We start from the raw sequence: 27,764 nt of genomic DNA, 5'->3' as shown, positions 1-27,764 counted from the left end.
TCTTTGTGCTGTATTATTTATGGCAAAGTCACTGGAAATGTTTTATTCAGTAGAAAATGTTGCAGCTGGAAAGCTCCTGGAATAAAAGAACAAAGATGTTTTTCAGCAGCGCTTTCAGCTCAAAAATAGAGTAATTAGATGTGTTAAGTATCCATTAGGGAAAGAAGTTATCCTAACTACAGTGGGAGTGTAAAACTTTAGTTTACAAAACTGCCAAAATTGGACCTCAAACCGGCACATAAGAGGGAGGCTGTTTGTTTACCATGCTGAATTACTGCAAACTGGGAAACATGAATAAGCAATAAAGAAAAAAGCTGATGCTTTTTTTTTTTCTTTTTCTCTTTTTTTAACAGATCAGATTGTACCTTGGGGAGTTTTGAAGGCCAGAATGGAAATGAGTTTAAGTAGTTACGGCTTTACTGCTTTAATAGCAGATTCTGCTTATAGTGCTATCCAGCCAGGTTCAGAGAAGTCAGAAAAATGAAAGGAATTTAAGTCAGTGGGTTTGCACACATGTAACAAGTAGTTAATAAGTTTTCATTTCCAATTTCTAGCTAGCATCAGATATTACAGTGTGTTGCTGAAGGCATGGTCCTTGTGATATCTTTTACAGAAGATAGGAGGATTCAAGCAGCCCACAGCACATTTCATTTCCATGAAACATTTTGATAGTTACTGAATTTCGGCTTTTCGATGTGTAGCCAGAGCTCTTGCAGCTTGCTTTTCTTGACTGGTATGAATGTCGGGCCACTCATCCTAGACAGTGTCTCAAGGTATCCAGAAGCCTGTTTTGAGACGAAAAGCATAATAAGCTTTTGTTAGACAGTGTGCTAGGGAGGACTAATGAAATGCTTCCTTTCCCTATTAGTGTCTCCTAGTAGATCTTTGCTGTATAACCTCACTTGAAGTTGATGGCATTTGTTCTCTGCTTTACCGATTAATTTAGATCAAATTGCTACAATTTCTAATGAACTTAGAAGAATATTAATCTCCTTTTGCAGGCAAATTGCTACTATTCATAGCTTTGGGAGCTCAGCTTCTCATCTTCTGCCAACAGGCAGTGTCAGGAGTGGAGGCACTGAAGTCATTGAGTAGTTCCTAGATGCATCTTTTGTTCACAGTTGCCCCACATTGCAGATGACATTTAAATCAAGACAGTCAGCATTTCAAATGCCAAAACATTGTGGCAGCAAAGCAAAGCATAACTTCTGTGATCCTTAAATCTTTAGATCACTGTCTCAAATGCAACATGAATGAACAGTAATTAAGAGTGGCTTTTCTTGGTAAATGCCAGATAAATTTGGAAGTCTTGAGCTAGCTCCAGCATGACCTCAGCAGCAATCTGCCCTTCCAGGTAACTCCCTCAACTCTGTATACTGGGCATGAAGTGCTGTGGTATGGAATACCCCTTTCATTAGTTTGGGTCAGGTGTCCTGACTCTGCTTCCTCCCAGCTTCCTGTACACCTCCTCAATGGTAGAGCATGAGACTGAAAAGTCCTTGATCAGGGTAAGCAACAACTAAAACATCAGCGTGTTACCAGAGTTGTTCTCAAACTAAAGCCGCAACACAGCACTGTATACCAGCTACTGGGAAGCAAATTAACGCCATCCCAGCTGAAACCAGGACACCATCATTCACTTGAAGTTAACATGACCCCAGGGCTCTAAAAAGCTCAATAAAACTGACAAGTTTTCTGCAAGGATGGTTACACAAGAATGCAGTAATTGCAGTAGATATTTCCTTATGCAGAAAATCACAATGTTCTTAAACCTTTCCTTTAATCTGATTCAACCAGATCTTCAAACTGGCTAGTAAGCAGTATTACTAGATTTTGACACAGCCGTCACTGCCAACAGTCAAATCTCACTTAGTGTGCCCTGTTCCCTAAACCTGGCTGTGAATTAATCCTTCATGTCCTATCAAAAAATGAGGTGGGGGGAAGCATTGGAAAGCTCTATCTGAATTAGTCATAAATAAAGACTTCAGTCTAAGCCATGACATCAGTTATTTTCTCCTAAAATTTTGTGACTACTTCATGAAGACAGTTTTGTGGAACAGCCAAGACTAACAACACAGCTAGCCTAAATCAGTCTGTAATCCAGATCTACAGAGATACTTTGATGCCCAAGCCTCTGACCTCAGTGGTATTTAACCAACTAAAAAGGAATTTGGTTATTCCTTTATGGAGCTGACCTTCTGTTTTTCTACATTTTCTGTGTACTTTTTAAATGCTTTTGGCTGACATATGAGAAAAACATGTTACCAACTCTAAGCCTAGGATTTGAATTACAGAAGAGGGTATGCTTTGGGGAAAGAAACATATGCAAATCCTAATACTTTTTTTTTTTTCATTCGAGTTGAAAGCAGAGATAATTTTTTGAATTACAAAGTCATTAATTTGTGCTAAGCCAGAAAATTAAAGTGACCCGAGAACTGCTGCCTGAATAAGGTGGAGAATACTAAACAAAATCAACAAAGGCTGAAAAATACATGTATCTGTTAATAATTCATTCTCAATTGACTCAGTTCATCCTCAAAATAGCCCTTTATTGTAGTTAATCTGTATGGGATAGTATTAGTATCATCTCAGTAACTGCAATGAGAAAAAAACTCAACTTAAAGACCAGACATAACATTTTTGCCCACAGTGCTTCACGATTGATAACCAAAAATAAGGTGAACTGTTAACCTGACTGCATGGTCACTTCCCTAAAAGTAGAATTTGTCTATAGACAAACTCATTTACAGGTATTTTATTTTATAACAATTTTTTTCAACTATATCTTCCTTTTCTAATTTTTAAACAATTTTTGTCATTCATTACCTTATTGCTTCAAAATTAGAAATTCAAAGAGATAAATATTTTAAAATGTGGGATCATAATTCTCTTACTCATGTTAGATGTGTGCTTTGCTTTGCGGGTGGTTACAGAGATCAGTAAAACTATCACAAAATTAAAATCCCATCCAGTGTGGATAACAGTATCAGAAACTGGACATCAACAGATACCCCATAGGAATTAGCCAGCCTGACAAATACTTTATCGTTATTTTGAGATCTTGTGTGGCAGCTGTGTAGTTAGACTGGGTGATCCAGTGAGGATGGGGATTTATGTCTCCACTAACTGTATTTGTCTGAACAGAGAATGAGCTGTTTAATCCAGGAATAAAGGTACATCGAACAATGTGTAACCTACAAACCAGGCTGGAGGCAAAGTAGTTATAAAAATTCTTTCTGCTGGAAAGGAACCTCAATGGTTTAATAATTTTATTAGTTCTTTCAAGGTTTATAATTTCTCTTTCTTTTGCTGTATCTTGGCTGCAGGGTTGTGAATATCATACCAGTAGTCTGCAGAGTTGCAGGTTATAAAAAACAGTTTCTAAAAGAGGTCATATATATTATGATTCCATTCGACGTGTTTGTGTGAGGGGATAAGTCACTAATGTGATAGGTTGTTTCCATTTTTGCAGCTTGCCTACTGAGCAGCATGCATACACGTACACCTTGAAGGCTCCAAAACTTCTTTGTTGCTCCTCAGCATAGGGTCAGGCAAACCAAAACTTGGGTTTACTGCTGACAGTGTTTAGCACATCTGTAGAGTTTATACTCATACTTGGCTTGCTCTTGTCCTCTTGACATCATTTTCTCAGCATAGAGCAGCACCTGCAGCTGTGAAAAGATGCAGAGCAGGGCAACTGAGATAAAACCTATGTTTTAGGACAGCACACCAAACAGCAAAGAACCACAGGCTAGTTAATGCCAGACTTGGCAGCTACAACATGCCTTCCTGAAAGCATTGACATAATTCTTCTCCTCGTTATTTCCTGGCTGGTGATGCCTTTGTGTCTTGCTTGCTTCACAGACTGTTTATAATATGCTTCCCATACCTGATTGTAGCACACTTTTGGACTAACAGCTCATGTCTTGTGTTGATTTGCCTTTCTGAAAATAGCAAGATTGGGTTTATAAGCACAAGATATACAGAGGAACTGTTTTCCTTTTGTGTTCTTTCTAACTGTACTGTTTTGTGGCAGCAGATACATGTCATTTATATACCAGTTAGCAATAATATTTCACAAAAAATGCATTGTTGCTTGTTATATTAGAAATTATATGGCTTGTAAAGTAATGACTGCAATTTCACTAGATGTTGTCACTAGAAATTGGAGACTTAGTAAATACTTTTTGTAGACTTTTCTAACAGTTTGTATGACAAATAACACAGCAATTACAGGACATAACAGTACGCACCTTGTGACAATTCATTGCACTTCTAAGCACTGCCAGGACATACAGAAGTGAACTGGCAGCAGCAGCACAGAATTGATGAGTATAGAATGTTGTATTTAGCTAGTGCATTTCATGAATGATGCTTTTAGTAGATGATTTACTGTCAATGCAACAGTAATATACTTGCTTCTACACAACACTTTGCCTAATGGTGAAGCAGAGAGAAATCCTCACAAGACCCACCATTGTCTACCCGGGTGTCTTTCTACAGAGCTGCACCCCAGCCTGGGCTGTTGCAGGGGTTATTTTTCCACAGGAGTACATGTTTTTGTGTTTTGTCATTGCTGACTTTTACACTACTCCTGTCAGCCCATTCCTCCAGCCTTTCTAGGTCCATCTGAATGATAGCCTGTCCTGGAGCAATCAGCTGGTCACCCAACTCATGTCATCTGCCAACTTGACAACAGGGTAAGGTCATGTCTCAGGCTAGACTTCTGTGGTACATGTTACCAGCTTCCAAGTGAACTACCGTGTGAGCCTGATTATCCAGCAAGGAATTTATCCATCTTACTTCCTACCCAGCCAGACCTAATCGCTTAATTTGGATACCTGAATGTTATGGGAGACAGTATTGAAAGCCTTGCTAAAGTTAAGGTAAACTACAGCCATTTTTCTAGTCTTGTCCACAAACTAAGTCATTTTATTATTGAAGGCAACCAGATTGGTCAGGCACAACTTACCTTTCGTAAATCAATGCTGACTGCTCCCGGTCAGCTGCTTCTCCTTCATGTGCTCAGAAATGCACTCTTGAGAGGACTCACCCAATGCTGTTGGATAGCCCACCTGAATTCCATGAATCATCTTTTGTATATTTTTTTAATATAGTCTGGACATTTCCCCAGTGGTCAGGGATCAACCCTGCTCTCCTTCACCTTTCAAAAATTAAAGGAAGAAGTCTTGTAAGGACATTGGCCAGCTCTCTCAGCACACTTTGATGCAGCCTGCCAGGTCCATGGACTTCTATGTGTCTAGTGCTCCCAACCAATCCCTGTCTTGTCTGGTTGGCATTTTCTTGACCACCTCCTGCTGTTTGTTCATTGCCTCCTGGAACCCTGCCTCTAGTCACAGGGACCTGGGAGACCTTGTTGGGGAAGAGCGAGGCAAAGAAGGCAATGAGCATCTCAACCACAGCTGTGTCTGCTGGACGCCTCAACAGGTCCACACGTCCCTTGTTCAGGCTGTTAGTTCTGTGAAAGCTGGTCTTGTTACCCTTGAAGTCCCTCAAAAGCATCCACTCTGAGTATTTGCTTTTCTAATGCTATGAAGAGTTATTTACAAGGAAGCGTTTCTAAATTCTACCGTTATAGCCAGTCCATACTTCCACTTTCCGTACATTGTTTGTTAAGATGAAAGCCTTTTTTAAATTCTTGGGGTTTTCAGTAGTTTCAAAGTCTAGTAGATGATTGAATTGCTTTCCCTGGAGAAACCTACCTGGTGGTCGTATCTCATTTTCAGGACTGATCTTTAAAATTGTATCAATACTTATTTCAGTTTATTTACTAAATCCAACTTCTTAGTAGTTTACTTTCAGTAATTCCCCTGCTTACAACTACATCCTTTCAAAAATATTTACTGCTTCCTTTTCACACAGTGGCTGTAATGAGGTTTCACAGTTCTGCTAACAGCTCAGTCATTTCATATTTGATCTTTCAGAACTCATAGGTGTTTATCTGGGCTTGATAATTTTAGTTTTTTACTTTTCAGTTACAGATTAGCCATAGTACTTACTCTCCTCATACCTTAGTCCATTAAAGTCTCATGTTTTTCTTCCTAAAAAAAAGGGCATGTCTCAGTCCTTTGGTAGAATACCAATATACTTGGTTTCAGGAAAAGTTTCCTCTAGCAGCTTACCTTTGATGATCCCATTATGTGTAGATTCTTTGAAGGTTCTCTGCTGCTTATGTTCTTGAAGACGAATGCAATATTGTTGAAGAGGAGAGGACTGGGGGTGGGGGTTAATACTATTAGCTGTTTACTCTCAAAATTTAATTTACCCCTTCCTTATATTTGCTATATGTTATCTGCTTAGAATTTAGCTCTCGTTCAATGTTCTTCTAAGCCCACATGCCTGAAATTTAAAGGATTTCTTTTTGACTCAACTAACCTCTAAACCCTTGCCATTGAGCTCTATTGATTTCTTCTGTTCCTGCTTTCTGTTGTGTTCAGAGGCATACATATCCTTTGAGATTCAATTACTGTTTTCTCCAGTGCCATCCCTGGAACATCTAAGAATTCCTCCCCCACCCCACCCCCATAGGGCCATTTTCACTAGCCTCTATATTTACACATTTCAGGAACACAACTTGGAATTTGATGAGTTTTCTGCATTTGTGCTTGCATTTTCTGTGGCTTCAGTGAGCTTTTACAATTTGCTATTGCTCACTTCAAAACAACATTCAGCCCCTTGATTTGTCCTTTGGTGTCATCCACTACATTTAAACAGTTTATACAGAGTTAATTTGTGCCAGGAAAACTGTAATGGATTTTAGGCATAGATGTTTTCAAGTAGTTATTTTGAAACCTTAATGAATGTCATTAAAGAACCAAAGGTACTGGAAAGCAATTCTATGGGACAGGAAAATAAAGGCCAAGAGGTAAAAACACTTTAAAGGGTTATAAATGCATTTTTAAGTCCAAAGCAGGATTGACAAAACCATATTTGGGATGCTGTAGTAACTTCTAAACCGATTAAATTTTCTTACCTATAGGGAATGCGTAAGACCAGATAATATGTAAAGTAGAACAAATTTACTGGTCTAGATAACATGTACTGTGATGAAAAGGCAGTTCACAAAACCACAACATAAATCTTCTTGTTGCTGAAAATAGTGTAGGATGTGACCTGTGTGGTGGGTGCACAGTTCAGTGCAGGAATACCACAAAAAAGCTGCTCTTCATTGTGTAACCCAATAGCACTTAGAAGGACTCAGAGCCAGGTGCTTTGTGCTAGATTTGGTGAGTTCTGGTGCTAGTACTCCTGCTCCCCAGCAACCAGATGTGTGGTGGTACTGCAGGCTCATAAGGGGTTACTCAATTCCTGCTGGACTTGCTGTGTATGGCTGGAGAGACTGTAATGCTCCCTCCTCTCCTTTGCCCCTGCTCAAAGGAGCTTGGCATTTGACAAGATCCTCTTACTCCTTCTGTTATTCTCTTTCCATTCTTTTCAATTTTTCCACCCCTTCCTTTCACCTCATATTTCCCCTTGTGCTTTAAACCATACAATTTTTTGGCCTCACTTTGTCTTTTAAGAAAAAAAAAAAAAAAAGAAAGAATACAAAAAAAACCAAACCACCAAACAAAAGAAACTGGCTTGACATTTGTCTTCCAATTATTGCCCTTTGTTTGCTTGCAGCTCCTTCCTCTTGAAAATGTGGCTTCAAGTCCCCTGTGTCTCTTTTCTTCACCCACAATTAAGGTCTCTCCAGGATCTCTCAAGGCAAACGGATATTCCTTATGGCACCGTGTTGGACTCCGCAGTCTATGAGCACGTCCGAGTGAAAGGGATGAATCCTTTTGAGAGGGACAGCATGTATTCCCAAATGTGGCGGATGATTAACAGAAGTAATGGTTCGGAGAACAATGTCTTGGAGTCGACTGCAGGTATCCAAAAGGTACTGGTATGACTTATTTTTGTCTTCCCATTGGAGATGATCTGCTTTAACACCACCTTTGCTTAGTTGTTGCTTTTAACTATAAGGAATGCATTTGCACCCAGATAATGATCATGCCTGGTACCAATTTCTGCAAGCCGATTGCATCAGCACAGATGATTGTGACTTCTCAGTATGTAGTTGCTTTCAACAAGATTTAAAAATGTAAGTACCTGGACTGTTTGCTCTGAAAAGGATTTATAGGTATGAGAGATGAATGCATTTGTCAGAATGCAGAATGGGAATAGGATCACTGGACTATAACCCCAGAAGTTATGTGGCAAGGTACTGTACAAAGCTTAAAGCACTTAATACAAGACATTGATCAACTTTTTTTTGTAGACTCCTGGCACTGAAAATCTTGGCTTTCAGTTGTAGCACTGAGTCATGTATGTTTTGAGAGAGGCAGGCAAAAAAAGATGATCTGGCTTTAAAGAAGAGTCTCCCAGCTACCCTCTGTAGCTACCCTCACTGAGAGCCAGAGACAATTTATGTAGGCACATTTGTGAATGCAATAGTTCCCTCCCAGTGTTTTGGCTGACAGCTACAGCTTTTATAAGAACACTAGTCCATGAAAGGGTTCGGTATGAAAGTGAATATGGGTTTATGAGTGACTGTATACAGACTTTTTTCCTATTGTTGTATTTTCACAGAGAGAGTTTTAAATAAAATCTGAGTGATATTGTATTTTATAGATCTTAAACTTCAACCTTTGAAGGTTGATTAGAGCAAATATCCATGAAGTCATGTGTTCACTTGTTCTAAGCTTGGCTTAGCGACTTCTGAAAATCCAGACAAACACTGCCTTTTGTCTCCACCAATATCCATTTGCCAGGAAAACCTATAATTTCTGGTATTTTCACACTGGATACAAACATATGAGAGAAAAGAGTATCTTAAAAAGAATGATGAAATCGTTGGTAATCTCTTGATAATAAAAGAACTACAAAATAACAAAAATATTTTGAGTCTTAAAAATCGCTAATCCACCCTCTATATAACTGAGATAATATTTCTCCTCTGAAGGACTAAACAGCATGAAAGAAGAGGCAAGAGAGGCCTTGGGGAACAGTACTTTTGAAACCCCTTTAGATAAAGTCATAAGCTGAAAAAGCAAGGAGAAGAAAAGACAGTTTGAAGATTTATTGGCTAGAGGAAATTGCTTTTTTTTGAGAAAATATATTTTAGCTCAGTTTGGAAGAGGCTGATAAAGCTGGGGTTTGCCTTTTGTATATATATTAAAAAAAGCTAGCCTCTTTCTGGTTTGCCTTTCCACTTTATACTCAGGGTTTCAGAAGAATAAAAAACCAGAGCATGTCAAACACACCTATGTTGACTAATGGCTTTTAGCTGAAAGTTCAACCACTGTAACATGGTGGCAGATAATTCCATATTACAGTCTTTGACTTCTCACTCCTAGAAACATGGCAGTTGCTGTCCTAAAGCCTACAGTACCAGAAATATCTGAGTTATTTAATTTCCCATGCCTCTGCTTCCCAAGAATAAGCACTTGGAAATGATGGTGTTGAAAAGCCAAGCTGCAGCCTGTGATCGAAACACCCACCCTTCAATTTTAAAATACCAGAGAGCTCAGGCCTCATTCTAATGAACATATGTGTCTACCTATGTGTGCAGTTTCCTCCCGTTCTTTCACCTTAAAGGAAGAAACGACAGAAAAGGATTATTTGTCACTTGCTGTTCAAAGGGAAGCTTTTGGGAGACCACATTTGGCCTGATAGGGAAGAAAGCTGGATGAAGAATGTGATATTAAAAGCTATTATTAGGTGAGAAAAAATAATATGTAAAAAGGTATCTGATAAAAGGCAGAGGTTATAATCTGTGACATGCTTCAGAAAAATGAACACATTTCAGAGGAAAGAATTCATGGATCCCTTTAGTTTATTTATGTACTTTGTAATGTTCTTCAGGGTTTTGAATGAATTTAACTGGCCACATCAGAGCTATTAACTCAACCAGATTATAACACTGGACAAGCTAAGCCAACAGGTCTCCCTCTGTGCTTTGTTTTGTTTCTACCATTAATCAGCACTAAAGCATGACTGAACAGCAGTTTATTCAAGTTCTCTGAGGCCGTTACCTTAGAGTTCCTAGAGTGCCAAGCGAGGGCTGAGACTTAAGTGCTTCCAAATGGGTCTGTAGAAAGGGATTTCCACTAGGCTGTCTAATTACCATGAAGGGACTGTGATAGGAGGGACTGCCATGGGAGAAAGGTGTGCAGGAAGAATGTTATGTATGCAGTGGCCATGCTTTTCTTTAACAGCAGGCTCTGCTGCACCCTCTCCAATGTTAAATGAGGTTTTCAAGTAAACATCACAGAAGAGGCTTTGCCAAATGTCTTTAAAGTTCTTCAGTGCTGTCTTGATTTTATTCCACAAATTGCAGTGGTATTCTTTTTCTTTTAAGAAACATAGCAGTTTAATAGCAATGTATATATAAACAGGAGAAAGGGGAGCGGGATCAGCTGCTGATTTACTTATTGCATCATCCCGCTCACTCAGCAGGGCTGTGTGCTCTCTGTACCAGTGACTGCATGGGGAATAGCACCTGTGTGAGTGAAGCTACAATACAGCCAAATGACAGTGATTGCGTAGTCCCATTTTGCATCAGGCAATCTACTGCTTTGACCTGCTTTTCCTGGCAGGAGGGCAGGGCAGGCAAGAGAAATAAGATGGGAAGATCATTTTATTGTAAGTTTTCAAGTTTTGATATTTATTGGTTCTGTTCTTCTCATAAATCAGCTGCATACATGCATGTTTGTGCTCCTATTCCATCCATAGTGAACAGCTGTATACACCATCAGGTCTGGTTAGAGAGCAGCTGGGTAGATTTACCCTGAAGAGAGAACAGAGATACATTAAACAGGAGACAGCCTGAAAAGTGCAGGCACTTTAGATATTTTCTGCCGCTTATTGTCTCTTAAATTTCTCAAAAGGCAACAAAAAGCAGTCAAAGATCTGAACTGAAGGTAGGGAGGTATTTAGTTGTTTTCCTCCTCAGCCAAATCAAACCAGATGGGGAGGGTAGATGTATTCCTGTATATGCTTGGATTACTCTGAAGAATATTCACTTCTATCTTTTTTTTTCCTTTATTATTCCTAAGTGTTTCGTGGTTTTCATATTGATTTTCCTTTTTTGCATAGGTTATGAAATATGCATCTCATTCTGTTAAAGGAATCTCTATTTTCATGGAAGTTATTTATTCGGAGAGGATTTACAGAGGCCTAAGTCATGCCTGCTTAAACATTCATTGAGGACTCCAAGAAAAATCATTTAGGCTTAAACATATCACATTACATACCTCTTTATGTCTTCTTGAAAAGCACATTACCCTGCTTAATCCTTTACAAGCACTACAGGCTTTCCTATCCTTGGAACTATTCCCATTTAAAACATAATGAAGCACTTCCATTGTGCCCCTGTCTGCTCTTTATTCCCTAGAGTATAATATTGCCTAATGCCCTGTCCTACCCACCTTGTTCCTCTGAACGTGATACCATAGCCTACAGCGTCTGCATTTTTCGCAGCAGTACAAAGTGGAAAATTCCTTTTACCGGCTGCGTCGTCAGAATCCGAATGCATTTGAAACCTCTGTCTGTTTAACTCTATCTGCAAAACATTTAGCCAGTAGGAAACTTGTGAGTGACTGTCAGATGAAATAATGCTTCTGGATGGTGTATTAAAAGAAATTCCTCTTAGGCTCTCATATTTCCTCTTCAGCTTGCACATGATATCAGAAGAGATATTTGTTTTTCTTATGATCCTACTTTCATTGCCAGTGGAAACATTTTAGCAACTGCCAAGCCTGTTTGTTTTCCCTGGGCATGAGGAGGGCCATGATCAGGGGATGATCAGAGGGCTGGGGCACCTCCCATATGATGACAGACTGAGAAAGTTGGGGCTGTTCAACCAGGAGAAGAGACCTAATAGCAGCCTCCTAATATCTGAAGGTGGCTCACAAGGATGTTTGAGAGGGACTCTTTATCAGGGACTGTAGCGATAGGACGGGATAACAGGTTCAAGTTTAAACAGGGGAAGCTCAGGATAGATACATGGAAGAAGTTCTTTACTGTGAGGGTGGTGAGGCACTGGAATGGATTGCCCGAAGAAGTAGTAAATGCTCCATTTCTGGCAGTGTTCAAGGCCAGGTTGGGCAGAGACTTGGGCGACATGGTCTAGCATGAGGTGTCCCTGCCCATGGCAGGAGGACTGGAACCAGATGATCTCAGCCCAAATCATGATTCTATGACACTGGGGATGGCACTTTTACCTTCCTGAGAATACTGTAATAGTAATAATGCTGTTTAATCTACCTATGAATAGGCCATAACAAAGCTTTGCTAAGCTGATTTGTCTGAGGAAGAAAGGGGTAATAATGATTTATGACTCTGTGCTAGAACAAGTTGTTAATAACTGGACATGGTTATTCTTAATTTGTTTTCAGCAACAGTAACAGCATGAAAGTTGGCCAAAAGATGGGCCAAAAAATTAACTAATTATTTACTCACAGATTTGCCATGAGAATCATGTTTTAGTGGCGTATATGTTGATCACACCACAAAAATACCTTGTTAATATGTGCAAGTCCATACATCTTTGTTGTGAACATTTCTGCTATGGAGTTGGCCAATAAAAAGACACTGAAACCAAGAGATAACTGAAACAGACTTCTTGGGTATTGGACCTGTACCAATAGCAGTTTGACAGTGGCTAAGAAAGGCATAGGAAGCAAAAAAAGACAAGAGCATATAAAAATTCTGTGGTTGTACTCCAGTCCCCTTTATATTTTAACTCACTACAGGGGGGTCAGCTATGCTGTGCAGCTGTTGGTTAGCAAACTAATTATCAACCCAGACACTGGTTCCCTGGTTCCCCTATGTCTCTGGAGGTGATGCTTCCTGGGCAGATGAGATGTTCCGTTGCCGCTTTACAAGTAATAAGGTTCAGCAGTATTCTTAAGACCTTGACATGTTCAGCCCCACAGCTGAAAGTGCAATTTATCTATTTTGCAATTACTGTCTCCTCTACAGTCCGTGACTTGGAGCTGACAGGTGCCTGAGGGTACAAAATGCACCTACTGTCCTCACTTTGTATTATCATGGATGGTCTGGCTATTTATTTTTATTTTTTCCTATAATCTCGTGTATCTTTGCTTCCAAATCTAGGGCTTGCAGCCGTGCAAAAATTTAGAGTCCTGACCAGAAAGCCCTTCAAGTGCACTGTGAGGCTTCTTTCAGGCATTATCAAAAGCCTAATAGTTGCCTGTTTTGGTTAGGCGGCCCTTGTGTGGATGTATAATAACAGATATGTGACATTTACAGAGCATGAGGAAGATTCTGTGCATGGCTTTAAAAATGAGATGTAAAACTGTTTTCCTACTGCCTCATTTTCTCGGAATTCAAGGTAGGCTCAACAAAAGGCTTGCTGTCCCTCACAAACACTCCTAAGCATATATTAAAGTTTGATCCAACTTTGACTTTCTAGAGTTTTCACAGATTTTATCTCGAGTAGAGCACCTGTAAAAGTTATTTTCTGCAGTTTGGCTTTATTCAAATGAAAATGTAAGTCAAAATTTGAGTCAGACTATATATCAAATACTGGATCTGCACAGACGTGTTCACCCAACTACTAAGCAAGCCAGCTACTGCTGTATTCCTTTTGTCTCCAAAGTTTCCTGAAAATTTTATCTGAGTTCATCTTCTCCTGTTTCATCTTACATGCTCCCAAATGCACCTTCCCCCTTTTGCTTTCATTGATATGCTATACAAGTTGCTCATGACTTCTGTTCAAACGTCAGTCTGCATATGCCTGCCAGTCACTTCAACAGCCTCAGATGTCACTGACTGATGTCCTGCTGCGGTGCCATGCCATTTTACCCTCCACGACTGTCTTTGCTTGCTCGCTCTCTTATCTCTGTATTATTTTGGAGAATTTTCCAGATCTGTTCTCCAATTTTTGTGGGCTACATCCAAGACCATAGCCCTTTTTATCTGTATCTCATCTCTGAGTATTGTCAAGTCCAAACAAATTCAACTGATGGCTCCAGGGAGCCAACTTACAGTTCTGCTTCTCTTATGCTAAAGTGAGCTCCTTTTATCTGAAATTAAATGTATGTGTTTTCCTTTACTGTCTTTCCATGTCTGACCACAAACTTAGTTCAACATACAACCTGCAGTAGCTGACTTAATCTTTTTTTTCTTTCCTGTAGCTTTCTATTGCTTAAGCTTGTGTATCTATTTCTATTCTTCCCTATAAAAGTGATGAGACACTGGCACAAGTTGCCCAGACACACTGTGGCTGCCTCATCCCTGGCAACATTCAAGGCCAGAGTGAATGGGTCTTTGAGCAACCTGGTCTACGAAGGTGTCCCTGTCCATAGCAGGGGTTGGAACTAGCTGAACTGGACTGAAGGTCCCTTCCAACCCAAACCATTCTATGATTCTATGATTTAAGGTTTGCATATTTACCTTCCATAACATGTCTATTATTTGCCCATACAACCTCCAGTCCGTCGCTTCAGTAGTTTGCTGTGTTATTTTGCAGGGCCTTATAAAGCACTCTTTTTACATTTAGTTCTATTGGAAATGCTCCTGGAAAAAAAAAGAAAAAAAGTTGCCTTTAGTTTCAAGGCCCTTCATGGTCAATTCTGACTCCCCCTGTAGCTTTCTCATTTCTGAATTAGAAATCATTTGTGTGAGATTCCAATGCAACTCCTCTTTCAAGCAAGCACCTTTATGCTTTCTCCAAGGACTTTTCTGTAAGGTATGAAGTTTTCCCTCAATACAGTAGTCTGGTCTTTTCTTCAAACTCCTTAACACTCTCCTTTGTTATTACACTAACAAAAATCTTGTAACTAGGTCTCTGGTGTGCTACGAACACTACCCATCAACTGAGCAGCACTGTCTTCTTGTTTCTTTATGTTTTCTTCCTCTTCATTTGGCTTACTTTATAGCTAACAAATAAGAGGGGAGAGAGGAACTCATGCTGTAGTCATCTAAATATCATCATAGATGTGACATGAGTAAAAACTAAAGAACTGCTATATTCAAGAATGAACTAATTGACACAGCCATTATCCAATGAAGAGTATTTCTCAGAAAACCTCTCTGTGTCTGACCTTTCAGCCTTCATCCTCAAAGGAGAGCTACAGCCTAACTTTAAAAGATGAGTATGGGAGCTAAAGTTCGTAAAAGTCTGATAAAGTATAAAAAAGTAGGGAGGAAAAAAGCAATTTTATTGAGCAATCAGTCCTTATTGTCTCTCCTTTTCTCCAGCTTCATTGGTGCCAACTACGTATTTCTCTTGAATTGCCTCTTTGATTAACGTAATTGTATTAATTTCTGAGACAGTTTTCTAATCGTCAGGTTTTCTGGTTGTTTTCAGAAGTTTGTTTGCCTGAAAGCTTGGTTATTTAGGGGTTTCCCCACAGGTACATCCTTTCTCTTCAAAGGTAATTCTTTCTTAAAACCTTAGTTCACTTAGATCCTTAAACTGTCATGGCTACAACTATACACCCATCATGTGCAGCTTTAGGTGCCTAATTTAGGTGCTCACATTTCTTTCCTAGCTATTTTAGACATACAATTTTCTTCTCTAGATGATGGTTGGGAGTGCCTAAGCTGGGAATTTGGTTTTTTTGGCAGCTTATTTTGTACAGTACCTACCGAAATAAGATCATATTGCATGACTAGAAATGGCAATAAATAAAAAGAAATAGCAAAATATACTAATTTTGCTTGAATCCTGTAGAATTGCATTCTGCAGAGAGCTGAATCCAGACTTTTCAGCTTCCAAAAGGACAGCTAACAGCCCTTTGAGAAGTAAGCATGGGATGGAGTAGTCCCCATGGGGGTCCCCTCCCTTCATCCTGATGGCCAAATGCAAAGCTGAGTACTTCATGTCTGTTGTTTTCACAAGGCAAAACGGTCCACAGAGGAAAATTGATTCCTTTGTTGGTGGAGATTTCACTTGAGGTTCCTCTTGTGTAGAAGTGGACTACTTAGGATGGTGTTGTGCGAGAAAAACCTGGCATGTATTTCTGGCCTCATGGTAGGAAACCAGATCTGCAGAACTGTGAGGCTAGCTGCCACTGTAACGCATGTAGTGTGCTACCAAACGTGGTCTAAAACAACCCTCATGCACGTGCAAAAAGTAGTATTAATTTTGTGTTCATTATCCCTCTGTCTCTACCTGTAGAGATAACAAATAGGAGTTTCCCTTTTTCTTTTCTTGTTTTTTTTTCTTTTTTTCTGGAGAACTTTGGGTATTTCTGGTAAGTGGGGAAGGTAGGACCGCAACACCAAGCTCTGATAGCAAGTGTAGCTGGACCACAGCATGCAGAAAGCTTGTGGCTACATATATGAAGAGTTTGTATCTGGCGATGCTTAGTTTATCCCCCTTATACCTCGTTGTGCCTTTTTCTGGTAGTATGCAGCTTTGGGAATTGCTGCCAGAGTAGTATGTATTCCTGCTTGTTTCTGTGCCCATATCACATCTGAATACCATAATCCTGAGCTTTATATATGAGCAACTTTAAATTTCTGAATACTAAGCAGCATGAGTGTTGTTTTCATTTGCACTGGCAAGTGATGAATTGTAGAAATTCCAAGCTCTCTCCTGAAGCCGGGATTTTAGGGGATGAGAAATTTTGGAAGAGAGCAGGCAGTAAGAAAACTGACAGCTACGTGATGATTTAAGAAAAGAGTGCATTTTCAGTCAGTGATTGTAAAAGCTGAGCATGAGTATGTCAGAATAATGCTCAAAGGAAATTTTTTTGCTAGCATTATTTGTCGCTGAAGTTTTCTCAGCTGGCCACACTCAGTATTTGGGAGGCACTTGTTAGAAAGAGTAGCATAAACAGGAAAGGAGACTGAACCCACCCCTACAAAGAAGTAGCTTAATTTTTGCATATTTCGATCTAACAGAGCAATGCTGTTGTCATATTCCATTAAAAAAAAAAAAAAAAAAGGCTCTTGCGTGTTTAGTATGTGACAAGTGCATTTATTATGCATTAGCTCAGGAGAGGTCTGAAAGAGAAACAGCTCTCATGGGTGCTGTTACAAACCATCTCATGAGTAAAATACAGGCTTTAGTAAAGAGTGCAAAACAGGAGATGTCTTTATGGATGTACTCGCAGCAAAATTAAAGTTCTGCTGCATATTACTCTCTCAAAACCAGAATTAGATTATGTTTTCCGTTCTGTTTACCAGCTGCAGAGGACTGGAAGTGTTTGGGACAGGAAGATTCTCTGAGGCAGAGAGGTACTGTGGAGGCAGTTTTGTTGCGTGTCAGTTGTCATCTGGGCACTACTGCTAGAGTGACAGTGGTTCTGATGTGGCATCTTACAGTGAAAGCATGTTGGATTTTATAGTGAAAAAGAAATACAGGGAAACCTCTGCTAGATAATAAACTTTTTCCAACCCATAAATCTACTTCTAATGCAGTTGCTAAAATTGTATGTACTACCTTCATAGGCTCTTCCATCTGTGGCATTACCTCAGAAGAAAGAGTTTGACCAGCAGCTTTAAAAGACCAAAACCTGGAGAGGAATGAGCAAGCTGTGCTGTGATGCTAGCAGAGTAGTGAACCTCCCCTTGTATGTCAGCAGCTTGTGGAGGGATACACCCTTGTTTAGATTTTTGAGTAGCACGTATGTTACTTCAGGTTTTGTCACTGCAGGGTAACTTTGAGTTCAGCACTCACTGCTTTGCTCTGTTAAAGCCTGGTGTCTTCAGAAATGGGGTGTGCTGCTTGCATGTCATTCTGTTTTGGCAAGTGGTGTTTTATTTTGATTTAGCAGGAACTGGAGTGAATATGATGTAACAAGTCCTGTTATGTTTTTGGCATCTGAGATTGCTCTTTATTAAGCAAGGGAGATGCCTGATGGAAGTTACAGACTCCTACAAGTATGCTTTCTGAGTGTGGTCAGAAAATGTGAGCCATTTCTGTGCAACCTATGAGGAAGAAGGTTGGGATGAGTAAAACATCCTTGAATTATTTTTTGTTACTTCTTTGGGTCACTTCCTACAGCTAATTTCCTATGGAGGGCGAAGGAGAGTTTTGAATTAGTGCAGTTTAACAACCACACAATTTCTTTTGTGCGCAAATCTAGTTCCATATATGTTTTCAAAACTATCAGTCGAAAAGGTCTGTCAAAAAGTGCTGCCTCAGGGAGAAACAGGAATTTGGATTATATCCCCTCCTTTGTCGATTCCTTCTGTCCTCCCCCTGTTTTTTCACTCACTCATGCAAAGGCAGTAGTAAACCCACAGCTCCCTCACCAAACATCCTCTGTGGCTCATGTCGCTTTCCACAACAGAGACATATGTCCATGGTTTGATTCTTCATTTTGGTTTCTCATTATCCTAAGAAAGAAAAACTCTGTAGAGTGCCTGACAGAGAAGAGTAGTTTGGCATTTAGAGCATTCTTGTTTGGCTACAGGGGACACAAAAGGTATTAGGCAGCTGTTATTCCGGTCCTGTGAGCTCTCATTTCTCCATTTTATCTCCATTAACTTACTGTTTGTCCTACAGAGGTTCTGTAACATTTCCAGATTCATGAAGATGCTGGGGACTACACAGACTCCTAGCCAGATCCAGCAATCCTGGCTCATTCTTCTCCTTCTGAATTCTCACTTCACTTTGTTCCCCCACCCTTACTTTTTCAATTTTCTGCTTTTGACACTCTGTCCCTTCTGTTTGGATACCAGCTATTCCAACTGTTCCCCAGCAATCTGAGCATTTCTTCTTTCCAGCCTTTGCCTCTCTGTGCAGTCACACATCCCCTTTGCTATCTCCACCAGCTCTACATTGTTTCTCTGTGGAATGAATTCTGTGAATTTCAATTTGCAATCAGATGAAGCTTTCCAAAACTCTGTCTGTCTCTTTGAAGCCCAGTTGCAGGCTCGCAGTGTGGTGGGATGCACTGGGGACATATCACATACAGATCAGGGGAAATGCAGACTGTTTAATGATCGATTGATGGAAACAGGAGAGTATACTCTTGCTTCAGGCACAGAACTTGGTAATGTATTCACTTTCTTGCTTTAGTGTTTCCAGCTAGTATTTTTGTATATTAACATATTTTAATAATACCCAAATACATTGTGATGCATTAAGAAATGCAAATTATGGGATTAACTGTAAGGTTGTTTAAAGGATATATGCAACAGAAAAGAGATATGAATAGAAGTAATGGACTATGAGGCTGTGAGTCTAAAATGGTAAAGAGGTATAAGAAGTAACAGAGAGATCTCATTTCATATTTTTTTTAAGCTGCTATGCCAATCATTCTTAAAAGTTTGACAGATGTATATAATTTCTGGTAAATAACTTGTTACTAAACAAGAAAAAAGTCTATTCTAGAGACAAGCAAATGCAGTGAGTAGATCTGTAGCACTGTTAGACATTTGATAGGCCCTCATTAAATCATTAAGAATTTTTAAATTCTAATACTCATACAGCTGCAGATAATAGGAGAGCAAAAGAGAATAGCTCAAGGGGAACCTGCAGCTGCTCTGATAGCAAATTTTTAGACTATCATCCTTAAATAATCAGTGCATTAACAAGCATATTGGTAGACAATGAAATGCTAGTGAAGTGATAAGGATGCTGTAGGAAAATTAAGTTGTAAACTAAAAAGCACTGGCAGAATACTTAGGAAAATCAACCTACATCTCTAACATTTACAAGTATCTAAGTATCAGAAGCTCTAACTAAAACAAATGATTGCCCTTAACGGTCATCCTAGACTCAAAACAGGAAGGAGGAGGAAATCCAGTGTGGTCTAAGATACCATCTAGAGATACAAAGCATGGAAAAGACTAATTTTCAAATACAAAAGAGGAACCCAAAATTTTACCTATGCATCCTGGCTGCTTTATGACATTGTCCTCAGTCATCTGATTATACATAGTCGGAAATATTCTAGTAAAACTGTGTTTTATTGGAATTTATTAATTTCTTGAATCCCAAGTGTTTTGAGGAAAAAAAGATGTTTATGTTGTGTTTAAGGAGGGAGAAAGGAGGAAGAGAACTAGTTTGAAGCACCAGATTTGGTGGTTCAAAGTGGATAATTCTTACACAAAAATAGCTGGTGTCCTACTCAGCAGAGTGCCAGAACATATGATTAACTTTTGTGAGCTTAAACCAGGCTCATGCCAACAAAGTCCTGAGGTTGGGATGTAGGGGATTATTTCTTTAAAGGATAATTATTGGAAGCAGGAAGTCTCCGGCATAGATGCTGTCAGGCTGCACTAAGGTCTGGTGTCAGGACATGATCTTTACCTCTTGAGGATGCTTTGCTCTCTAGCCTTATCCACTTGCCATCTCCAGAGCAGTGTGAAATGAAAATGCACCGCTTTAACTCCCACTGAATATTTCAGGGAGGGTTCAAATCCTATTCAGCAGTTTCCCACAGCTTTCTTCCCAATATCTGTGCAGGGCTCTGAAACCTAGGAGAGGAGTGCTTTAAACTAAAATGGGACTCTGCATGCGAGTCATGGCTGTGAATACAGGCTGTGGATGGCTCCTGGGGTGGACCAGAGAGCAGCCTGGGAAGACATTATTTGGTCTCTGCCTCCTGACATTGTCTCTCTTGAGCTCTTTTGTGGGAGTTCAGAAGAGCTTTTCTAAACATTACCTGCACAGTTTGTTCAGCTCCTGCAGGTTTTGCATGGTTATACTCAGCAACACGGCAGCCCCAGCTGAGTAGAGGGTCAGATGGATGTAGAAAAATAGTTTTCTCTCTCCTGTTACTCAGACCTGCAAGGCTGGGATGTGTCAGTGGTGTACTTGCATAGGCAGTGACAAGTGAAAATGATAAGAAAACTTCATTTTCTGGCATTAGCATGACACCTTTCATAAGCAACAAAATCCTTAGAAAGCCAAATAAAGTTAGTATGTTTTCTAAACAGTGTATTATGGTGCTTCATGCTATTGTCCTTTTCTGACCTGATTCAAGCAACTGAGATGCTTTCTGAGTGCTGTTCTTGGAAAGTAATGTAGATGGAGTGAACTTTCCAGTCATCAGCTTAAAAATTAGAAGTAAGAGGAGGACAATGAGGAAGGTGTGCCAGGTAGGTAAGCTGGCTTTCTTAAAGAGCGTCAACTGAAAATAAAGCTAAAATTCTTGTGTTAAATAAGCAGAATCTTTCCTTAGGCTAAAGAGTAATGATAATTGTGTTTTTTTCCACCATTTTATTCTCTTCAGTTAAATTGCCAGCAAGTAGTTTTTGTCTCTGTATTTGATTTAGGTGGCAGAGTTGTCCAGTTTGAAACTGTGACTACAATAAATCAGTTCCTTTTCAATAGCCCAGCTATAGGAGGCGAGGATTACAGTGCCATGTGGAGTATTTTAAGAAATATTTTAACCAGGCTGTAATCACATTTCATTCTTCTATCAGTTTGCATAAAATACCCAATCTAGATAGAATGCACAACTCCTTCACTGAGATTGCAATGGCAGGAGAGGGTTATTTACCATTCCTGGCCCTAAAGCTTTCCCACTATGGGGGGGTTGATTGGTGTTTATGGCTGTTTGCAGAATGGCTAGTTAATCAAATGAACCAGACCCTATTCCCCGCTGAATATAACAGAGGGAGGGATATAAATACCAGAGACTGTGTCAAGATGGGTGGAAAAGACAATGCATCTGTAATGAAAAAAACAGTAGATAAACAGCTGTATTATGCAAGTCTGTAAGTACCAAGGGGTTTTGATCACAACATTAATTAAAGAGTGGAAGCTTTGGTTGTTTTATCACTCTGACCTCAGGACGGGATTTCGTTGTAATACTGTCGTGGTGTAACCCCAGCTGGCAACTAAGCCCCATGCAGCCGCTCACTCATTTCACCCTGGTGTGATGGGGGAAAGAATCAGAAGGGTAAAAGTGAGAAAAAGAGAGTTCAGTAGGTAAAGCAAAAACCTTGCACACAAGCAAAGCAGAGCAAGGGATTCGTTCACCATTTTCCATGGGCAGGCAGGTGTTCAGCCATCTCCAGGAAAGCAGGGATCCATTGTGTATAATTGTTACTTGGGAAGACAAACGCCATCACTCCAAATGTCCCCCACTTTCTCCTTTTCCCCCCACCTTTATATGCTGAGCATGCCATTATATGGTCAGTTGGTGTCAACTGTCCCGGCTGTGTCCCCTCCCAACCCCTTATGCACCCCCAGCCTACTCACTGGTGGGGTGTGGTGAGAAGCAGAAAAGGCCTTGACTCCGTGTAAGCACTGCTCAGCAATATCCCTGTGTTTTCAACACTGTTCCCAGCAAAAATCCAAAATGTGGCCCCTTACCAGGTACTGTGAAGAAAATTAACTCTACCCCAGCCAAACCCAACATAAATACCTTTCTAGAAAGAGCTCTCAACCTGAGTAAACAGGACACAGCACCTTCCTATTAGCGAGTCTTTTCTCTAACTGGGATAAAAATTCCCAGGAAACCTCAAAATTTCTCATCAGTCTTCCACAAAGCACTGGCTGCAGTTCCTGAGTAGTCCTTCGAATAAGAGATGGATGGCCAGGACACCTTCTTGTGATTGATCCAAGGTACTGAAACTTACCTTGGTCCAAAACAGTTTGAATTTGTGACCTCTGGGAGACACTAAAAAAATAATGTGTGTCCTGCAGCATGGAGAAATGGCACCAGCTACCTTCCTACATTGCAGGTGGTCAGAAGATGACACATCCAAATTTGAAAGCATCTACATTTTGTTTCATGTGTGGCAGGAGTTTTGAGCATGGCTGTGTTATACTGTGACACAGATATGCACTGGGGAATCTGCTGGACTGCGCCTCTCAACAGGCAGTGGTTCCCTGTCACCTCATTCATGGGTCTTCACTGAGTGTTGGTGTGAGAGAGGATACCTGCCTGTACATCCCTTATAGAGGAAAGGCACACAGCTACTGCTTGATCAAAAGCAGAATTTGGCATAGAAAAAATTAGGATCTTTAGAATCAAATTTTGGCCTCAAGTGATAAAATTTTCCTCAAGGCTTGTCTTAAAACACAAGTTTCTATATGAATCTCTCTTGGAGTCCCAAATGTTGCAGTTCACAGCATAGTGCAGAGACTACACACAATAATTTAGGTGCAGATCAGGCAGGTGTAAACAGCAAAGGCAGGAATAATCTATCACAAAAGGAAAATGTGAGCATTGGTTAATGAATGTTTGCAAAATGCTTTCAGTCCTTCAGATGATGCTGTTAATAAATTGAACATCTTTGCTTGTGCTGTAGTTGTGCTGAAAGCTAAGTGAAGGAGATGGTTTTCTTTAAATGGTAAAGTGTTCTTGGTTAGCTTAATCATTAAATCACTTTGGATTCAACAAAGTGAGCAGCAGATGGAACACAACAAAGGGAGCAGAACAACAAAAAATGAAACATGGTACGAGATCATGGAAGAGAATCAAAGTACGCAAACCTCAAAGTAAATCATAAGAGCTCATACCAAAATTCTGTCTAAAATAATGACATACAAAATACATTTTGGAATTACAGTTGTGGAAAATACTCAGGGTATTGTTTTTTTCTTTCCATAGCTGCCCATAATTTAGACCTTGATATAGACAATTGTGCTTCTGAATACATCCTCTAACACCGTGGTGGTGAAAGTCTCTCCACATTAGCAGACATAATAGCAGCTTTGCAAAATTAAAGTGAAGTTTACTGGGGTGTAAACATCAACCAAGCATGTAACTCAGTATCACGTAAATTCTTGGTATATGATGGATCTTACTACCCTTCTTGCCATGCCCCTCCACCCCTGAACTAACACCCCACTTATCAAAATCTTGCATTGCCCAATTCAGCCTCTCATCAACTGGCATTTCCACCTGTTTCTCCACCTTCCTAGGACATTCCAGCAATGGTTTGCCCTGTCATTCTAAAACACCCTTTCTCATATCTTCATAGTTAGTTGCCCCCTACATTCAACACGCGAAATCATTAGCTCAAATTTGCCATCCTTTGAAAACAGTCAGTGGTAGACTTTGGCTCTGTATTTGCATCCACCAATTTGGAAGCTGACTTGAGTGTTCCAGATCTCATGAACCAAGTAACATGGAAGGGAAATTTCGTAAGGGCAACAATTACTTTACGTAACACTATATAACATCCAGATCCATTCCTAGCTGAACAAAGACAAATTGCACCCACATAACAGAGAAACTTGTAGAAGGTTTGTTTGAATTTCTTTCTACTAGTGGTCCTAGGCCTGGTGGAGTTTCTTCAGTCCCCATAGAGTTTTGCATGGTACACCTTTTGACAGCTACTGTGTCAAATTCTATTGCATCCTTTCATGATTTACACTGCACAAATTCTGTATGTGTTTCAGTATGTTGTAGTTATTACTAGTCTATAAAATCTGTAACATCTGTGACATGTTTCCAAACCCCCATGATAAATTTTATGTACATTATGTGACTGTGGTTTTGATTTAATCTTTATCGTATTATACTCAATTTGTAGATTTATTTAATTTTTATTATGCTCTTCCCATATTTTATGCCCATAGAGGCATTTTAGCTTTCAGTTTATTCAGCTCATCCATTGCTAGACCTAGGTTCTGCTCTGAGCATGTGCCCTGTGTAGGTAAAGAGCAAGTCTGCTGAACTATTACTCACTCAGTAGCTGCCAAAAGTAGATGCCTGTACTGGGTCTCAGTTTCCCACTGAACTTGCATTATTGGGCTCTAAATAACTTGAAATACAACAAAAAGAATAAATACAGCTAAAAAGCACTTAAAAGAGACAGGATAAAATATTATTGTGGTTTTATCTTCTTCAGCTACAATAAAATAAGCTCTTCATAGATATGTCATACCTAAGATAAAGGAGAATATATTTTCTTGGCATTGTATTTACTCAACTCTCATATACATCTTGTGAATTAAACTCTATCTAAAATTGAACATGAATCATATAACAACAAAGATACTACGTTGGACTTGATGTAGATGTCCATCAGTAGGAATTATGTTCTCCATTTGTGTCTGAAGGGATCATATTTTCAGAAGAAGAACCCATATGTGTGCTCTTGCATTGCATACAATTTTGTAATTTAACTGAACACAGAAGGAAGATGTAGCTATACACAGAGCACTGCACAGCTGCATAGCTCTTGCGTGGGCTCTGCCTGCAGATGCAGACACACAGCTGCTTTTCCTGAAAACTTGGTCAGGCATATATCACCAATTTGTGAGAAGCTGTGTAGCATCCTTTAATTATCTCCCCAAACAAATTAAGAATAAAACTGTGTTCATTTTTTTCCATTTAAAAATCCATAAGGATAGAAGGAATGAAGAGTATGCCAATAGAATAGGGCCAATAGGCCTGGGCAACCAAATGTGGTTTTTTGCCTTGGCACACACTTAAGACCTTTTCTCACTGTGCTGGCAGCTCACATGTTTCCAGGTACAGTGAAGTACTGTGGCTTCTCTCTATTTTTGTCAAAGCCAGATAAAAACTTCAGTTCTTCCCCACATTTAGTATATGAGTGTCCAATGTACTATCCCTCTCATGGCATAGTTCTGTAAAAAAGAAGCTATTTTTAAGTTAGGTTATTATATAAATGTAACTAACAAGTAACCATCAGTTTAGATACTAATTCTTCTTCTAGTCAAGGTTGTTTTGTTTTTCAGTAACATAAAAGGACAACACTGAATGCGATTACGTTTCCAAACAAGGTAGTGGCATTTTTCAAGCCATCCCCACACAGATGCTAGACGATACCCACCGCACATTGCTAGAATGTGAAGTTGATAATTTTATGATGCTGTTGCTTGTGGTTTTAATTTACTTGCCCCTTGTTTGATGCTAACGAAATTATTTCATTCACTCAAGTAAGATATTTACTGGTGTACGTGGTTAGCTGGGCACTTAGTTGTCCGTGCTGCATGATCAAATACCTGATTTGCAAGTGCATTTTGTAACTAAAAGAAAATCTCACCTGTTGTTCCCAATTCTAGGTGAAATGCTACTTCATTTTAAGGTGGCAAATCAGCTGATTGCATTGTTGAAAAACACTGGACCATCAGTTTTTTCTATTCCATATATATTTTAACACCACTTTTCTCATTATTTGTCTCAAAGACGCTTTGGCATTTTTACTAATGTGTTAGGGCTAGAAAAAGTACTTGCCTTTAACCCAATTGTATTATATTTTTCGAAAGTACACCAGTGACACAGGGTATACACATCAAACTCAAATTAAGAAAATGAGCAAGACTGGCTGATTAATTGCATTAGATGTTTACCAAACAGCTATCCTTCTTGTTTATGATACAAGATCTTACAACATACTTTGTCCAAATTTGAATCTGAGGGGCACTATAAGGAACAGAGTGATTGTTTTTCAACCATTTTAATTTTTTTAATTGATTTTTTGCTACTTTTTCTTAGTTCTTGTAAATTAATTTCTGGCATCTGAGCTATTGTGTAGGCAGAGCAGGATGAATCAGAAACAAATATAATGGGAGTCTGTGGCTTGCACTTCATTCATTATTTACAAAGATGTGCAAAATGAATGTTATAACCTTAGATAAGTGCAAATACCTGCACAGGTTATATCCAGAGGTTAACTAAATTGTGTGCACTTTAAGGCAAAAGCTGTAAGTATTTCACTCTTTAAGGGTGCAAAAGCCAAACCTATCACCTGGAACTAGGTTGTGATAAACATATAAAAGTACAAAGTGCTTAGATGCATTAGCTTCACCGGTTTGGGTGCTGTCTGACCTTGAAACTCTTTCTGGACACCATTTACATCTCTATTTACCTTGGTGCGTAAAGAACTCAGGTGCCTGGCAGGGGATTAGTTGAGTGTTTTACATGACTGTAACAGTATTCTTGATATGAGCTATTTTATATAAGAGATTTGACTTCCTAGGTAATGGCCACAAAATTCTGAGTGTTTTGAATTGCAGAACATGTGCTTTTTCACCTTAGCACCCTGCTACCCCAGCAGCTTGCTGTGAGGTGGGCAGCAGCAGAGAGGAGCTGGCTTTTAATTCTATGGGGACAACATGTGACGTCTTGTTAGCTTGTGTCATCTTCTCAGTTGTTTGCATGGTGATAACAAGTAGGCAGTCCGAACTGAGTAAAAAATGCCGCAGCATTGGTCTTCCTCCTTGCACAGCTCCTAATGTTTTCCATGGGTCCTAAACTGCAAAAGAAAGAGAAAATTTTCTCAGCTCAGATCTGTAAAGTTTTCTTTTCCTGTGGGTTCAAAGTACCTTCTTGTGCGAATTAAAATGCATTGAGCAGCGGGGTCTGCAAGACCTGACAAGCTGGTGACAAGGGGAGTTCTGGAGGCATCAGGAACTCAGATATTAAAGGAGCAGTGGTTCTTAACAATGTACTGACCTGGGGGTACAGGAGCATGTATTTGTGCAGCATTCAAAATCTGGGCCGCATGCTCAAAAGGGACCAATCCACCTGCAAAAGACCTGGTGGGGCTTAAAATGGCTGCTTAGGTGGAAATACCATAGGGCAGAAATTTCTCTGTGGAGCTTATCTGGAGTACTTTGCTGGAAACCGTTTGTGGTGCCAGTCTATGCAGCAACCTGAACTTACAGCCTGAAAGAAATACTTAGAGACACCCTGTCCTGGCCCTTATCGAATTGTCAGAGAAAGGGGGTGCCAGTTATCACTGATAGGTAAAAATCTTAATAGGCTAGGACAAATCTCAGTTTCTTTCCACAGACACATGAACCACTGTACTTAACTGGAAGATTGACTGCTAGAGAAGAAGATTGATAGCTTTGTGCAGGTTTTCCAGATGAAGTAGCTTTCAAGATCACCGAATTC

General features: G+C 39.7%; 1 protein-coding gene across 5 annotated transcripts in view; it reads left to right on the top strand.

The window, feature by feature from the left end:
- GRID2 (glutamate ionotropic receptor delta type subunit 2) overlaps positions 1-27,764 on the top strand; it is a 744,966-nt gene that overhangs the window by 635,001 nt on the left and 82,201 nt on the right. For all 5 annotated transcript variants that reach the window (XR_010615424.1, XM_065691904.1, XM_065691874.1 and 2 more), the window contains one exon: positions 7,708-7,903. Coding sequence is in view for 4 of the 5 variants with exons in the window: in XM_065691904.1 (XP_065547976.1) it covers positions 7,708-7,903 (196 nt within the window). In the remaining variant the exon portion in view is untranslated. The remainder of the gene's footprint in view (positions 1-7,707; positions 7,904-27,764) is intronic.

This window comes from Lathamus discolor, chromosome 1, assembly GCF_037157495.1.
Source record: "Lathamus discolor isolate bLatDis1 chromosome 1, bLatDis1.hap1, whole genome shotgun sequence".
In the NCBI taxonomy this organism is placed as follows: domain Eukaryota; kingdom Metazoa; phylum Chordata; class Aves; order Psittaciformes; family Psittacidae; genus Lathamus; species Lathamus discolor.
This window is presented reverse-complemented; position numbering and strand designations above follow the sequence as displayed.